General features: G+C 49.1%; 2 protein-coding genes across 7 annotated transcripts in view; both read left to right on the top strand.

The window, feature by feature from the left end:
• The window catches only part of cbln12 (cerebellin 12), a 4,075-nt gene extending 2,887 nt beyond the window's left edge, over positions 1 to 1,188 (top strand). For all 3 annotated transcript variants that reach the window (XM_060058998.1, XM_060058997.1, XM_060058996.1), the window contains 2 exons: positions 142 to 261; positions 857 to 1,188. In XM_060058998.1, coding sequence (XP_059914981.1) covers positions 142 to 261; positions 857 to 1,054 — 318 coding nt within the window. In that variant the 3' untranslated portion in view covers positions 1,055 to 1,188. The remainder of the gene's footprint in view (positions 1 to 141; positions 262 to 856) is intronic.
• Positions 1,189 to 4,888: 3,700 nt separating this feature from the next.
• chd8 (chromodomain helicase DNA binding protein 8) overlaps positions 4,889 to 16,802 on the top strand; it is a 25,029-nt gene continuing 13,115 nt past the window's right edge. For 2 of the 4 annotated variants that reach the window (XM_060058983.1, XM_060058980.1), the window contains exons 1-20: positions 4,889 to 5,020; positions 5,854 to 5,931; positions 6,030 to 7,101; positions 7,469 to 7,750; positions 8,233 to 8,343; positions 8,910 to 9,439; positions 9,637 to 9,748; positions 10,178 to 10,444; positions 10,844 to 10,912; positions 11,032 to 11,087; positions 11,241 to 11,358; positions 11,732 to 11,815; positions 12,767 to 12,904; positions 13,158 to 13,279; positions 13,617 to 13,860; positions 14,184 to 14,360; positions 14,508 to 14,651; positions 15,012 to 15,110; positions 15,639 to 15,798; positions 16,219 to 16,429. In XM_060058983.1, the coding sequence (XP_059914966.1) occupies positions 6,148 to 7,101; positions 7,469 to 7,750; positions 8,233 to 8,343; positions 8,910 to 9,439; positions 9,637 to 9,748; positions 10,178 to 10,444; positions 10,844 to 10,912; positions 11,032 to 11,087; positions 11,241 to 11,358; positions 11,732 to 11,815; positions 12,767 to 12,904; positions 13,158 to 13,279; positions 13,617 to 13,860; positions 14,184 to 14,360; positions 14,508 to 14,651; positions 15,012 to 15,110; positions 15,639 to 15,798; positions 16,219 to 16,429 (3,878 nt within the window). In that variant the 5' untranslated portion in view covers positions 4,889 to 5,020; positions 5,854 to 5,931; positions 6,030 to 6,147. The remainder of the gene's footprint in view (positions 5,021 to 5,853; positions 5,932 to 6,029; positions 7,102 to 7,468; positions 7,751 to 8,232; positions 8,344 to 8,909; positions 9,440 to 9,636; positions 9,749 to 10,177; positions 10,445 to 10,843; positions 10,913 to 11,031; positions 11,088 to 11,240; positions 11,359 to 11,731; positions 11,816 to 12,766; positions 12,905 to 13,157; positions 13,280 to 13,616; positions 13,861 to 14,183; positions 14,361 to 14,507; positions 14,652 to 15,011; positions 15,111 to 15,638; positions 15,799 to 16,218; positions 16,430 to 16,802) is intronic. The other 2 variants (XM_060058982.1, XM_060058981.1) reach the window with 2 other exon arrangements.

Raw genomic sequence — 16,802 nt, 5'->3', positions numbered from 1 at the left:
CCCTAGTCACTACCCTCTCCTAACCCCCCTCGTTTAAATAATACTGTTAAAACAAACAGTATGAATGAAGGGCGTCATCCTACTCCATATCATGTCCATCCTGGCTCACCTGGAACCCTGTCCTTCCCCCCCTCTCTCCAGATCCTGGTGAACGTTGGGAACCACTTTGAGCAGGACAGCAGTGTGTTCCTGGCCCCGCGGAGGGGAGTGTACAGCTTCAACTTCCACGTGGTGAAGGCCTACAACCGACAGACCATCCAGGTACGGAGATGAGACGAGAGGAAACACTCGGAGGAGCGCATTAAAGAGTCTAGATCGACGCTAATTGTTGCAATCATGTAAACCACACTTAATGGTGCACGAGCAGGCATGCATGCGCACGCACATACGCCCACACACATGCACACACAGGCGCGCGCGCATGCACACAGCGACATATACTTATAACACTGTGACGGGTTAAGACTCATTTAGTACAGGTAGCGCAGCAGTCACACAGAATAACACAGGGGAGTACTCTCAGCCTTTGCAGAGCATTTCAGAGAATCGATGGTTAAAAATACTTTTTTTTAAAACCACATTTAGTATGGGGTGGCACTTGGAGAGTTATGTTCCACCCCAGCCCCCCTGTGAAGATGTGAATGGCATCTTCACTGTTTTAAACCATGTTTTAAAAGATGCACATACTCCTGTCTGGCTGTTAGCCGTAATAGTCTGCAGACGGTTGTGCTAGTTGTTTTAAGTGAAAATATGCTTTTTAACAACAACCATGTGCGTCGAGAAAACTCTTTTTCACACCCCCTAACCCTTGAATACGCCTCTGCTAACCGCTGCATGAAACTGTCCTGTCCTGCAGGTGAGCCTGATGCTAAACGGCTGGCCCATGGTGTCGGCCTTCGCTGGGGACCAGGACGTGACGCGGGAGGCGGCCACCAACGCCGGCCTGGTCATCATGGAGCGGGGGGACAAGGCCTATCTCAAGCTGGAGAAGGGCAACCTGATGGGCGGCTGGAAGTACTCCACCTTCTCCGGCTTCCTGGTCTTCCCCTTGTGATCGGGACCCCGGCTAGGCAGTGGGTCGACGGGACAGGCATGGATGGACGGATGTGTTGGGTGAGGGTGGGGAGGAGGGTGGCTGTCGACGGCCCGTTGGGGATGTGGTTGGTAGGGGTGGTGGGATGTTGGGGATGTGGTGGGTGGAGGGGATGTGGTGGGTGGAGGGGATGTGGTGGGTGGAGGGGATGTGTTGCTCTTTGGGCAGGTTGGTATAGCAGGGGTGTAACAGGTTGGAGGCGGTTGGAGCCCAGGTGGTTGGGTGGAGGCTTGTTGGCAGGTTTGGGTTTGATAGGGCGGTTGGGGTTGTTTGAGGGTCAATGGGTCAGGATGGTGCAGTCTGGGGCTGTTGGCAGAATGGGCGGGGTTGAGGGAGGTGGGCGGGTTTGTGGATGGTTGGGTGGGTGGGTTCACATTGGGGGCGGGACAGGAAGTATGCAAGTGAGGGGAGGATGGAGAGCGGGCGAGGATGTTGGGGCCATGTCTGAAAACAGGAAGTGTCTGATGTGTTGCTTACCTGAAATATATTAGAGGAGCACTGAGTAGATGTGCCGTGACCCAAAGGTGAATGTTTAAGCGGCAATACATTTTCAAATGACCTGTGTTATGCTACCTTGGGAGTTAATTTGAAGCCGGACCTATGTAGCATTTATTAGCTTACGATACCACATAGACTTACGACACAGACAAGGGTTAAAAGTGGAAAACTATATTATTTGTTGTCACATTTAATTTCTTTACCTTACATATGCATCTCTTACGGGGCCAGAAGATAAAATAACATAAATGTAATTACAATTTCTAAGATTTCATGACAGATATTTCAAAGTACCTGTAATTTTACACAAAAAACTCCTGATCCCAAAGGACCCCCCTTTCAGGGAAAATTTAGTGAGTTTTAAAATTCAAAGCAAAATGTTATGGATTCTCTGTTTCTGCTTCTTAGCAGACATATTTGAGATAAACACTGGATCAAATAATGAAATAATTCAGCAAATCAGATATAATACTTTAGTAAAATGGTTTACTTTGTGCAATTTCTGCTTAAATGCAATGAATTAGTCTGAGTATACGTATTTTTTTTTGTTACATTTTGTAAATTGTAAACTGAATTCCAGAATGTATCTTGCCTGTCTTTCCAACTGGATTTGTCCCAATGTTTCTTGTGTCTTATATTACATATTGCCTGTTATGAAAATACACTTTTACGATGGATTTGGATCTTGGGATAAATAAATATAAAAAAATCGACATAGATGTTAAAACAGTCGCCACTTGTCTTGTTTTTTCAAAATATACAAAAAAAAGGTGTTCCATGTTTTTCATCCAACAGTGAAAAACTTTTTCCTCAAACAAAAATGAAACCACCATTATTTATTAATTAAGTATTCATATCGTGATCTTACATGTGGTCAATAGAATACAGCATTGGTTCTACTGGTTTATAATTCTCTATTTGACCTGTTCTTGAATGGTGCACATTTTCCTATCGTTTACCTTTTCCTCAAATGTTTTCGAAATGATACCAGAATTCTCCTCTAGGTTTCCTAGAAAACCCTCTCATCTCCCCATATTCTCCTCTGACTCTACTATATTCTCCACTTACTCCACCATATTCTCCTCTGACTCCAATATATTCTCCTGTTACTCTACCAAAATCTCCTATGACTCCACCATATTCTCCCCTCATCCCAGCAGATTCCTCTCTGAATCCACCACATTCTCTCTTTATCCCAGCGCATTCTCCTATGACTCCACCATATTCTCCTCTCGTCCCAGCAGATTCCTCTCTGAATCCGCCACATTCTCCTCTCGTCCCACCGTATTCTCCTCTGATTCCACCATATTCTCCTCTCATCCCACCGTATTCTCCTATGACTCCAACATATTCTCCCCTTATCCCAGCAGATTCTCCTCTGACTTTACCAAATCGCTCCCCAGCAGCTGTTGGTAAATATAGCTCGGACCAGCAGGGTTTGGCGTGGGTTGGTTGGGCCGGGCCAGGAGCAGAACAGAGAGTTGCGGTGTGTGCCGGAAGCTCCTGGTCCCGGGAACCAGACAGATGGAGACGTTGGCCCGGGATCGGGCTGCACTCAGCAGGGTGTGCAATGCATAGAGTGCAGTGTGCCGTCCAATCCACTCATTTACACTTGTATGACCACAGCGGCCGCCATATATTACTCTCTGTATATCTTTCCATTTCATTCACTGTCTATTTCTCCCTCACTCCCTCAGTCTTTTCTCTCACTTTCTCTCTTTCTCAGTTTATCTCTCTCTCTCTCTCTCTCTCTGTCACTTTCTCTCTTTCTCAGTTTATCTCTCTCTCTCTCTCTCTCTCTCTCTCTCTCTCTCTCTCTCTCTCTCTCTCTCTCTCTCTAGCTGTTCATTGCACTCTCTTTCTTTCTCTCTCTCACTTTATCTCTCTTTCTGTCTCTCTCTCTTTTTTAATCTATCTCTCACTCGCTCTCACTCTGTCTATCTAGCTTTCTGTATCTCTCTAGCTCACTGTATCTCTTTCGCTCACTCTGTCTCTGTCTCTCTATCGTTACTCCCTCTTTCTTTCTCTCTCTCTCAATTTAGTTCAATTGAATTCAAAGTGTTGGCAAAAACGTTCATTCACATTGCCAAAACATGTAAACACACACACATGCACGCACATACACACACAAACACCCCCCCCCCCCCCCCCCCCACACACACACACACACACACACACACACACACACACACACACACACACACACACACACACACACACACACACACACACACACACACACACACACACACACACACACACACACACCTACCAACTCTTACTCTCTGGTACATAGTAACTGCCTGATCTGCGGAGTCAGAATATATTTATATTTCACAGGTTCTCATTTATCAATGAGAACCTGTGAAACATGTGTCCACAACCTGTGACCACATTCCTTTAATCACAATTAAAATGGTTGGAAACTATCAAAATATGTCTCTTTTATAATATGTCTAGAAGGTTACTGAGGATGGGATGGGTTCAAACTCCCATGTCCCCACTCTTGACAGGAACTCTTGAGTGGTATGCAATAAGCCCTATCTGCCCTTTCATAAAAAGGAGGATAACACATTTTTATATGACACTTTGTATAGAAGCAACTGTTACATTTCTAAACTGAAAATCGATAGCATGTCTCAACGTGTCTAGTTTTTGTTAGGATTATGTTATGTTGATGATGGAAATCCAATGGGGTATAGGGATAAAGTTTGGTTCATGCTATAACCTATATACATACACATATGAGCCATAAACGATCCTGATATTATGGTGGTCATGGCCCATGGGGTCACAAATATATTTGTTGGATAAACAAAAAGGATCAGACATTACGGTTTTTATGTTATTTTTTTTAATGTGGTCTATTTATTCATATCTCATGATGATACAGTGAAATACAATCCAATGCCTGTTCACAATACTACACATAATGGCTTCATTCATTAACGTTTAGATGTTACTCTTTTTATTGGAACGGTGAGTTAATTTGAAAGATATATTTCAAATTGAACGAGCTATAGGTCATTAATGAACAAAAACATCATTGATCGTTCCTGGATCATCAGTAATTGATCAGCGCGCTCAATTGCTGTTATTGAGGACCTCAGCCAAATGATCTAGGCCGCATTCATTGTTTCCTCAACCTAACTACGTCCATTGCATAAGTCCCGCCCGCTCGTGCACCATAAGGACGTAACTTATTGCATAAGTTACGTCCTTATAATATGACGGAAACCTCCTTTAACCAATCTGGTGGCTATATGCTGCCGGCTCGCGTAAACCTCGGCCAATCAGCGCCCTGTGGCATTCGAGGGGCAAGCTTTCTACGCTTTCTGAGGCAAGAAGTTAGTTCCTGCTCTTCACTGGCCGTTTCCTGTAATCGTACAGTGTTGTGAGACGGAGAAAGCCATGTGTGTCGATGCAAAGGTAAATTTAGCGTCCCGAAAATATATTTGAGAGAGTCGGGGCAGAGGATGGGATGGTTATTCACAGGTATTGTGCACGTAGATGAGACGCAGGCCGGCCCAAACAGCATCGCGGCCTAACCCTTGTCTCAACGTTGACGGGCGATGGTTATAGTGGCACGTTGCTTTGGTTTGGTCCGGTTTGTTGACGAGACGAGGGAGTCCAACAGTCATTCAATGGTCGGTAGTTAGATGACAGAGAAGAAAGCGGTGAACACAACCCGTCCACTTTACTGGATATAATTACAATTCCATGTTTTATCGTCAAGTGTAATTGGCAAGAGGTTTTTTTTGTATCGCTAGCAGAGGAAGCTAATGCTAACTGAGGGGTTTGTGAGGAGACTGCGAGCCGGCCAGACAGCATCTCTCCTCACCAGCATCCATACCAGCACCCACTACAGCTAAACTGCTGTCCTCAACTAATATTGCTTATATCATCGATACTGTTCTAGCCTATATGCTTTATTGTTTCAGTTGTATTGGTTACTTGAGTCATATATGCTAGATTTCAGTGACTTAGTAAACAAAAGGCAGACGTTTGTAATACGAGTGAATGTGTGTTACACGTTATTGTTGGGATATCTGTTGAAGTTCTGGGACTAGTTCAGTGATTGGACTCTGTAAATGTGACTTAACAGCCATTACAGTTGTATGAACCTTGCTTCGACGTGTACAACCAATGTCCCCATATACTATTAAACGTATGAGTTGTTAAGAAGGCCAAGGAGCTGGTTGGAATTGACTCAATTGTGACTCGTTTGCAAAACCCATCGTTGGTTCTGTTTTTTTACACAGGCATCCCAGTCCGTGGTATTGGAAGATACAAATTAACCTCAAGTTACGGAAGGGGCTGAAGAAGCCTGTCACCGTTTGGTAAGTACATTTGGAGTCAAACTGTTGACTGCCTCAATATTATTTTAGCAATTTAAATGTTTATTAATGTCAGGTCTCTATTGGTTGTGTGCTCCCAGTTCTTTGCATTAGTTCTGGGGGAACACCGAAGAGGGTTGGTCGAGTGATCATTCATCTCCCCTCGACTAAGAGGGTCTTTTTGGTCGTGCCCATCTCCCCGGGTGGAGAGGGGGCACCATGGCGGATCCCATCATGGACTTGTTTGAGGACACCCCCTTGTTTAACCTGGACGCTCTTCCGGAAGACTCCTTCTCCCAGGGCTCCTCCGACCCTGTGGAGGAGGCCCTGAAACTGGCCCTGGGGCAGGTTGACCCCCCTGCCGACACGGAGCCCAGCCCGGAGCTCACCGTCACCCCTGGCCTCGGCCTGACCGTAGCGGCGCCCGTTCCTCTCCTGGAGCCGGTGCCCGTCGCCCCCGCCCCCGTTCAGCACCAGACAGTCCAGTTGGCCCTCCAACCCACAGTTTCCATGGCCACCACCACCACCACGACCACGACGTACCGCTCCCCGGTACCGGCGGTGCAGGTGCAGACGCCGGTGGCGAGCACGGCGGGGGCCACCACCGTGCTGCTGAGCTCTCCGATGACGATGCAGACCACCACGGCCGGCGCCACAGTGGGCACCACCACGCAGCAGCAGCTCACTCAGTTCGCCCACCAGCTCACGCCCCAGCAGCTGGCCGCCATCACGCAGCAGGCGGGGGGGAAGATCGTTATCCTCAAGGGGCCCCAGGGCCAGGCCCAGGTGCTGCAGACCGTGTCCGGGGGCGCCGGCGGGGGCAAGGTGATCCGCCTGGTGTCCGGCACGCAACTGCGGCCCGGCATGTCCATCCTGCAGGGGGGCACGGTGCTGAACCAGGCCGGCCAGGCGCAGCTCAAGGTGGGTTCTGCCGGGGTACAGAGGCTGATGCAGATGCCCGACGGATCCCTCAAACAGGTCCTACTCACCTCCATGCCCCAGCAGGTGCAGCAGCCGCAGAGCCAGCAGGTGCAAGTGCAGCTAGCACAAGGACAGACCCAAGTTCAGATCCAACCTCAAGTCCAGATCCAGCCCGCCATCCAGGGCCAGGTCAGCTCAGCCTCCACGGGCGCCCGGCCGCAGGGGGTCACACTGACCACAGTCCCCCAGCAGGTGAGACCACCACACCTATCCCCACCCACGCAGGGCCCCTTGTCTAGTTTAGTCCTACTTCGGTGCTCGACATCGTGTCCCATGTCTCGTCTGGGGGCAGGATGGCCTAGTGGATGTGGGGTTTGACTCCCAGCTATAAGCTTCTGGGTTCGGACCGCAACATCCACAGTCTACGTGATCGCATCCAAGGGCAAGAGGCCCTAACCCCTTACCTGTTAAAGGATACACGTCTAAATTCACCATCAGTCCTGTCGCTCTACTTCTACTGTCCCCTAATGTCTCCTTCAGTTGATCAATAAGCACAGTTTTATCTTCTCTTTAGATCATAGCCTCCACTAAATGTTCATCTTTTCCCCGTCTCTCCCAGGGCGGTGAAGCGAAGCGCATCACCCTGGTGCTCCAGCAGCCCTCCCAGGCCGGCACCAACACCACGCAGGCCCAGACGGTGAGCGTGGCGGGCGGCACCGGCCAGCAGGGCCAGACCAGGCTGGTACTGGGGCAGCTCCCCGGGGGGAAACTGGTGCTCCAGGGGGGGCAGCTGGCCGCCCTGACCCAGGCCCGGGCAGTGGGCCAGGCGGGCGGGCAGCCCAAGGTGCTCACCATCCAGCTGCAGGTGCAGCAGCAGCCCAACGCGCAGGGGGGAGTTAAGGTGAGGACGGACATGTGACTCTTGTGACAGTAATGATGAAATAAAACCATAGGTAAATGGATAATACAATTTTAAAAGAAGGGAAACACAACAACAGTTAGCCAGAACACTGATTAATATGATTTAAGATTGAATATTTGGAATTACATTTAACTAAAAGAAAGGATTTGCAATCTATATTTTTTATTTTGTGATATTATATATATTTTTTAATCCGAACAAATTTTGTCGTCTTTTTTTATTGTGATCGTGCTAACCTTAAGAAATGGCTTTGGGCCTTTAGGAAGCTACTTTAGGAAGTATTTTGATCTCTCGCACGTGCCTTTCTTAAACCCGTCTAACGAGATGACTAGAATGACTGACTGACTGTGCTTCTTATCAAGCTATGATCAGTAGTTCCCTCCACGTGTTCAGCCGTTACTATATACCTGATGAGGTGTGATGTGATGATCCATCGGTTCTGTGCCCTTGTGTTCCTGCAGTACCAGCTGGTTTCTGGAGGGACCCCGGGCAGCCCCCAGATGCTCCAGATCACCCAGGGCCAGGGGGGACAGAGAGTCGCCCTGCCGCTCAAGATGCTGCTGCAGCCACAGGTGAGCTGACACTGGGCTGGGGGGGGGAGAGACAGCTGCTCTGGCCTTACCGAGAGCAACTTTACTCCCCATTCCTGGGGATCGCCATCCTATCAATGTTGTGAATTGTGTTGAATGAAGATGTTTAAGTACTTTGAAATGGTGTCGTCTCAGACTCCCAAGAAGGCTAAACCACTTCCCACCCTTTCACACATCACTCTCGCTCGTTTGCAATAATTATTTGCGGCAGAAGGCATTGAGACAGATCAGATGTTAAGTCTGCCTCATCTCCTTTTTAATATCAGTGGGGCTAGGATGGTCGCGTGGGTTTAGGGATCGACCCTGTGCTGTAAGGCACTGTGTTGACGTCCGTAGCCTAACGCTTTAGCCTCACCCCTGTAGCCGTTTCTGGATTCCATCCCAATCACTTAAGGCAAAAATGTCCGCTGAAGGACTTGAGACTAACGGTGGGGTGTTGACTCAGAAGTGCGTTTACATCCCTCTACAACAATCTCTCTGATCCATTCCCACTGCACCCCACCCCGATACGAGTGGTGCTCCTAATCACCATGGCTCTGTTTGTCCAGACGAGCGCGGCCTCATCGGCGGGCGGCACCGTCTCGGTGGTGAAGGTCATCAACACGTCGGCCGCCGGCTCGGCCGCCACCACCACCACCACCAGCGGCGGCCTGGGCGTGAGCGGCCTGGGCGGCCAGGCCATCCGCATCACCAAGGCCAGCGGGGAGACGGTGACGGTGCGGCGCGTGGAGACGCTCTGCAAGCAGGAGAAGGCCAACCGCATCGTGGCGGAGGCCATCGCCCGGGCCAAGGCGCGCGGCGAGAAGAACCTGCCCCGCGTCCTCAACCAGGACGAGCTGCCGGCCAGCCACGCCGCCGCCGAGCTGGGGGGCACCGTCACCGTGGTGACCACCGCCGCCAAGAAGAAGTCGGGCGGGAGCAAGAAGAAGAGCCCGGCGGGGGGCGGGGCCGCAGGGGGCCACAAGGGCGGGGTGGGCGGCGACAAGAAGGGGAAGCCCAAGGTGGCGGGCGGCACGGGCATGGCCGCCGTGGGACCCCTGGGTGGCTCCAGCAAGAGCAAGAGCAAGGCCAAGACCAAGTAAGCTGCTGCTCCCTGGGGGGACCCCCCCGTCTCAGTTTGTTATCAGAGCACTTTAATGTATTTCAAAAGCATAAGGCTGGGCGATGTGATATCGGACTAGATAGCATCTTAGGGTTGGATAATGTGATGTATTGATACTGAGGGGAGACTTGGGTCGGTGGTGTTATCCTGATCGCTCTCCGTCTGTCCCACAGCACCATCACTCTGGTGGGCACGAAAAAGCGGAAGAGGAACGCGTCCTCGGACCACTCTGATGGAGAGCTGAGCCCCGCCTCCCCCACGCCCATGGAGGAGGACATAGCAACGGTACGCACACGCACGCACTCTGTACGGAGGGTCAGACCAGTGGCTAGGAGTCCCCGACGAGATGCTCTTGGTTCAAACCCCAACGGCCACACTTTCCCATAAAAAACGTCATTTTTTATTGGAAACTGTTATGTTTGGGTCTTACAAAGGTTTGGTGAACTTCTGTGTTATCTTTGACTAAAATGTGTAAAGTTATTAAGCGGGAGAAATGATTGTATTGGCTGCGCATCAGAGCTGGAGCGCGAGTGGAGTGGGGTTTGACAGCGTCTGACCACGCCTCTCCCACCGGCTACCCCCATGCGTCTACCTCTAAATCCTTCACCACTACTCTGAAGGCATTTATTGAAACGCGTAAGCCGAAGTCCTCCTGCAGAAAACGATCTTACCTACTCGCCCTTTAACCCCGACTGTCCCACCCCCGCCACACAGAGGCGCTCCAACCGCGTGGTCAAGCGGAAGAAGTACACGGAGGACCTGGACATCAAGATCACAGACGACGAGGACGAGCAGGAGGACGTCGACATCACCACGACGACTACCGCCGTGGCCTCCATCAGTGGTGGTGCTGGTGCTGGTGGTGGCGGCGGAGGCGGCGGAGGCAGCAGCAGGAACGCCGCACAGCTGATGGCCCAGCAGCTGAAACAACAGACAGTGGAGCTGGACGCCGACGGCCAACCCAGCATGCAGTTCTTTGTGGTGAGCTGTACTTAAATGCTGTGACAGCAGGGTTTGGTTTTTCCATTAGTGGTTGCCTGGTTAAATGTACCAAAGCGATATTGATTATTTTGCCAACGTGTCTCTGTCTCTGAGCGTGGAACAGAACAGATTCAGTTATTCATTGGGGCATTGACGCATGTGGATAGCAGCAGACGTCTACTCTGATTGGCTAGATAGCTACAGTTTGCTCTCTTCATGTGTACATTTTTGATTGGCTAGATATATACACCATCAGCCAATGCTCATTAGATCTTTGTTTGTGACACTAACAACAGAGGGGATGTTTGCGATGGTTGGACTAGCGATTTAAAGGAAGGGTGTGTACGGTTGCAGCATGTGGATTGTAGTGTTTAAAACACTGTACTGACAATTTCACAGGAAAACCCAAGCGAGGAAGATGCAGCCATTGTGGACAAAGTTCTCTCCATGAGGTCAACCAGGAAAGAGGTAGATTTCATATTGTCTACATCTTGAGGACCAACTCTAAACCCCCACAAAAATCGGTCTCAGTATGATTGTGGGTAAAAGCTTTGCTAAATAAATGCCTCCTTTTTCATTACTTTTAGGTCTCCCCGGGCCAATACATCATCATGGAAGAGTTTTTCGTTAAGTACAAGAACTAGTAAGTCTCGGTTGCTATGCCTTTTTTCTTTTATTATTATTATTTATTTATTTTGGTAAAAAAAAGAACTGAACTGTGAAAATGATTCTTATCTTATCCCATTGTACGTAATCTCCCTCTCTTTCTGTGTTTCTCCCTCTCTCCCCCTGTTAGCTCCTACCTGCACTGTGAATGGTCCACTCTGGAACAACTGGAGCGGGACAAACGGATCCACCAGAAGCTCAAGAGATTCAAGATCAAGTACACCCAGATGAGGAACCTCTTCCAGGAGGTGAGCAGGTCCAACCAGGTGGTTGTAAGACCCCCAGCCGAAAGGTGTTGGGTTCAATGTCTGCAGTCCATGTTGAGCGTAACCCCACCTGCCTCCTGTGTTCTAGGGTTTGATCTCAGCTCTGCAGCGTTTATGTTTGCGTTGATTGTTTGATAGGCCCATCCCAAAGTAGCTTTGGACAACAGCTCTAATCTGCTTAATGGCTAAGTGTGAAGTAATGTTCCGTAGTGATATGTCTGAATTCTCTACACGTCTGTTATGGGTAAAGACCCCTGATAAATGTGAAATATGAGACTAAATTGGAAATGGAATATTTTTTACGTGAAGTTGCTGAGATCTTTTCATGTGTGTGTGTGTGTGTGTGTGTGTGTAGGAGGAGGAGGCCTTCAACCCAGACTACATAGAGGCTGACCGGATTCTGGATGAGTCCCACAGTGTGGACAAGGACAACGGAGAGGTACGAGAGAGGGTCTACAAACTACTGAATTCAGCATACTCTGGACATTCTTTCACCAATGTCTTTATCTTTGAAAGATTTATTTTTATCAGCTGAGGTGTTTTATCTATATTTAGTACTTGTGAAGGACCAACTGTTTTGTAGGGGTGTCTTTTGTAAATGACAAAATTATCTAGTGTTCTTTTAAAGTTCACATGACGTGTCTAGGTGTTGGTAATATACAAAATGTTGGATCACGTTTACCCTCGCTAACATTAACTGATGTTGTTTGCCAACGATCCCAGAATAATTTTAGATCTTGAGCAAAAGATGATTGTATCCAAATCGGAAATGCAAAGAAGCTTGCTCTCCCTTCTGGCTTTATACACAAATATTGATTGCAGCTCGGCAGGATCGGTTCGGTCCTCTCGAAGACTTGTAATGTCTGCATTAATCTTGTTCAAAAAGAGAACGATGATACAGAGCACCTGCTCAGCGTTTGCCTGCTCATGTATTGATTGAAACTGTCTTGTGTCTCTGTAGCGCAACCTACTATTGCGCTTACCGCCGAGACAAACTGTCTGTACGATGTATCGTTCCCCCTGCCTATTTCAAATAACATTTCCATTGAGTTGTATTTGTATCGCCCTCAATCACCATGACAGTCTCAAAGGGCTCAACAGGCCAAATATCAATGCCCTTCCCAATGCTTGGTTCATAAAAGGGTTTTTCGTGGCGGCATTAGAGCACATAGATATCTGCATTTCTGGTTGGCTAGATGTGTACAGGTCGCGGTTTGTTATTGGCTAAAATGACTTGGTCTAGGCCAAGTGTTTTGTTTGGCTAGATGAACGCTGCTCTTTTTGGTATAATGGCTTTGGTCATCTTTCTAATGTTTTATTGGTCGTGACCGTGGTTCTAGGTTGTGAGTAAGAAAAGCCCATAAGCAATGTGTGTATGTGTCTGTTGCAGCCGGTGGTGTACTACCTGGTGAAGTGGTTATCACTGCCCTACGAGGACGCCACCTGGGAGCTGAAGGAGGACGTGGATGAGGGCAAGGTGGAGGAGTTCAAGAAGATCCAGGACCGCCCCGCACGCCTCAAGAGAACCGTGAGTGGTGCTCTGGTTCTGTGGGGCCCACGCTGTTGTCAAGAACACTGTTAAGGCTCAACTGAAAGTGTGTGTGTGCACTCCTCTGCATGTATTTTACAACCTTTTTGAATATTTCTGAATTCGATTCAAAATGTTTTTGTATCGGTATCTGCGCTCCACACATTGTACGGCAGGCGTCCTGTAATGCTAACCCCTTCCCTATCAAACACCGTCAACCAACTTCCTGTTTCCCCTGTCCTCGTCCAATCAGCCGAGACCTCCGGCAGCCTCGTGGAAGAAGCTAGAGGAGTCCAAGGAGTATAACAGCGGGAACGTCCTGAGGGAGTACCAGCTGGAGGGGGTCAACTGGCTGCTCTTCAACTGGTACAACAGGTACTGGGCCATCACTTGCACCTCTCTCCGGTCACTGTCTTCAGCATACATAACCGTCTTTTTTTTTTTTACTTTAATCCGGACCACATGGGATTGGATCTTTATTATATTTGTTTTATTCATATTTACCCCGTTAAAGGATGACGATAACTTTGACCATTTAATATCCGTGTGAGGTTGACTGAAGGTCAGGCAGGGAGGCCACTCTTCGATCATGTGTACATAGCGTCCACATTACCAGTGACACGGTGTGGTTTATAGAAATCCACTGCATGGCCTGCATCGGGTGACCCATTCACCGGTCCTCACCGTGGGTCCGCTCCTCCCTGTCCTCCAGGCAGAACTGCATCCTGGCTGACGAGATGGGTCTGGGGAAGACCATCCAGTCCATCTCCCTGCTGTCGGAGGTGTTCGGTGCAGGCATCCAGGGCCCCTTCCTGGTGATCGCCCCGCTCTCCACCATCACCAACTGGGAGCGCGAGTTCGCCACCTGGACCGACATGAACGCCATAGTGTACCACGGCAGCCTGGCCAGCCGGCAGATGATCCAGCAGTACGAGATGTACTGCAAGGACGACAAGGTTTGTGTGTGTCTGTGTGTTAGGGGGTTCCGAGGGGGTTCTTGGGGTCACTATTCGGATCAAAAACGATTCCTGATTAAATATAGTTTCTTACATACACACAAAGGCAAACCTAAGACAAAAGGAAGAACATTTGGCAGGTTTAGAATTCTTCTTCTCCCACAAAAGCGTCTGCTAAATGCTTACACAGCAAAAGGGCTCAGTGAGTCCTTCATCGCTGTGATCCTATCGTTCATCACACCTCCCATTACATATGGGAGACAATAACACAATAACACCCTCTCCCCCTCATGGGCTCTGTTCTCTCTCTCTACCCCTCGCAGGAGCACCTGATCCCGGGGGCGTACAAGTTTGACGCGCTGATCACCACCTTCGAGATGGTGCTGTCGGACTGCCCCGAGCTGCGGGAGATCTCCTGGCGCTGTGTGATCATCGACGAGGCCCATCGACTCAAGAACCGCAACTGCAAGCTACTGGACAGCCTGAAGATGCTGGACATGGTGAGGGGCGACACGCAGCTTCACTCTCGGTGACGGGGGTGTGCGCATCAGACGAGAGGTTCTGGGTTTGAGCGTCAGGCGAGAGGTTCTGGTTCTTCATGGCTCCTACCAGTAGGTTGATGGCCTCCTCTTTTATCCCCCTCCCAGGAGCACAAGGTTCTGCTGACGGGAACTCCTCTGCAGAACACGGTGGAGGAGCTGTTCAGCCTGCTGCACTTCCTTGAGCCCGCCCAGTTCCCCTCCGAGACAGAGTTTCTCAAGGAGTTCGGAGACCTCAAGACGGAAGAGCAGGTGTGGAGGAGTTTGTGTTGCTGCCGGTCTTTTTCTCTCTAGCTATCTCCACCCTTCTTTGATCGGGAAAAATCTATTCTTTCTATTTTTCTGTCTCTTTTTGCTCTATTTCTGTTTCCATCTCTTATCTTTTGTCTCCATCTCTTGTACTGTATCTCCTTGTCTGTGCTTGGTCACTCTCTCTCTGTCTCCATCTCACTGTATTGTTCTTCTTTCCTCTATTTCTTTCTCTCATGCCATCTCTCTTCAGGTTTCTTTCTCTCATTCTGGCTCGTTCTTCCTCCTCTCCATGCACACTCTCTCTCTCTCCCTCGCATGTTCCCACATACCAAACGCCTCTTTCTTCTGTTTGTGGTTCAGGTCCAGAAGCTGCAGTCCATCCTGAAGCCCATGATGCTACGCCGATTGAAGGAGGACGTGGAGAAGAACCTGGCTCCTAAACAGGAGACCATCATCGAGGTGAGCTCCGAGGGAACAGTCACACAGAACATCATGAGACAATACACAGATGTTGGTTGCAGAACTGAAACTATTGGTTTTTTGATTTTATTTGTGTCAGGATTTAAAAATTATTTGTAAGAGGAACATGAACATTATTTGCTTTTTATTGCTTAGTTAAGCCAAAAAATAATAATGAGATTTAGGCTTGTGTAACGAGCGATGACCTTGGCAAATTAATAATTGTAATGACCAGAGAATAACTCTTACAGAAATCAATTGATTCTGACGTCCCTGGAATAAGAGACTCCTATTGTGTGTTCTTTCTCCCGGTTCATTCCTTTGGATATGGAGGGTTTTGCCCTTTTAGAGACCTTACGGTTATGGGTGGTTGTATAATGTGTTCTGTGAAGCCCTAACAGACTCGCTGTGATGTGGTCAATCCAAATAGAATTTACTTGAATAGGTTAAAGAAAAAGGATGTGTTGCAACCCTTTTCAAAGCCAGAGTTGCTGCCATGTTTGTTGAGTTAAGTCCTTGTGCCTCCAGGTGGAGCTGACGGACGTCCAGAAGAAGTACTACCGGGCCATCCTGGAGAGGAACTTCACCTTCCTCAGTGTGGGCGTCAACAGCAACAGCAACGTGCCCAACCTGCTCAACACCATGATGGAGCTCCGCAAGTGCTGCAACCACCCCTACCTCATTAATGGTACGGCCCATTGCCTTTCCACCAACCTCTGCCTCAGTATCCGTACTGGCCATTTGAACTCTATTCCCACCGTTGCCCCCTCACCAATGGTAAGACCCCTTAAAGGGAAACCATCACGTTTCCATGGTCTGACAGCTGATGTCCTTATTTAGAATCCGACCGGTGGAAAATCCTGCAGAGATGGGGTCAATGGTTCGACCTTTTTAGAGATTCTTTTGGAGAAAACAGAGTTTACTCTTATGTTCGAAAATAGCCCAGCCTTCTGAGAGGATCTTAACTTCCATTCATGTACTTCAACCTGCAACTTTCCCCCATAAGTCCTCCTGTTACTAAAACAAGTGTACGCTTCAATACGTAACCGACCTGTGCGAGGATGATTAAGATAACCCCCCCCCCCCCCCTACTGTCTGTGATCCCCAGGCGCGGAGGAGAAGATCGTGGCGGAGCTGCGGCAGGTGTACGACCCCATGGCCGCCGACTTCCACCTGCAGGCCCTGATCCGCTCGGCGGGCAAGCTGGTGCTGCTGGACAAGCTGCTGCCCCGGCTGAAGGCGGGCGGCCACAAGGTGCTCATCTTCTCCCAGATGGTGCGCTGCCTGGACATCCTGGAGGACTACCTCATCAACAAGAGGTACGCAGCGTGGCCGGAGAACCTGCTGTCTGATGCGGTTCTGATGTTTGTTTCTTGGTGAGGCCGCTCCTCATCCCGTAGTACCCTCACGGTCTGTCCAGAGGGGGTTCTGTGTATGTCTCAGAGTCCCAAGTGGTAGGTTCTGGAACTTGTTCATCTAGCGACCCAAAAGACAATTTCAGTGTGACTGTGGGACACAAACAGTCACTCAGAAAAACTCACAGTGCGCCAGAATTCGTGATCCGTTTGATCAATCTTAATACTACTAACGCAATATAATGCTATCCAAGTTGCATGTGAATTCTTTGTAAAGTGTGTACTAGGGCATTGGGGAGTGGGTAATGCGACCCGGTGTTGACGTTTGATACCTGTG

Source organism: Gadus macrocephalus, chromosome 8 (assembly GCF_031168955.1).
Source record: "Gadus macrocephalus chromosome 8, ASM3116895v1".
NCBI classification, from domain to species: domain Eukaryota; kingdom Metazoa; phylum Chordata; class Actinopteri; order Gadiformes; family Gadidae; genus Gadus; species Gadus macrocephalus.
The sequence above is the reverse complement of the archived record's forward strand: the minus strand, read 5'-3'. Positions and strand labels throughout refer to the sequence as shown.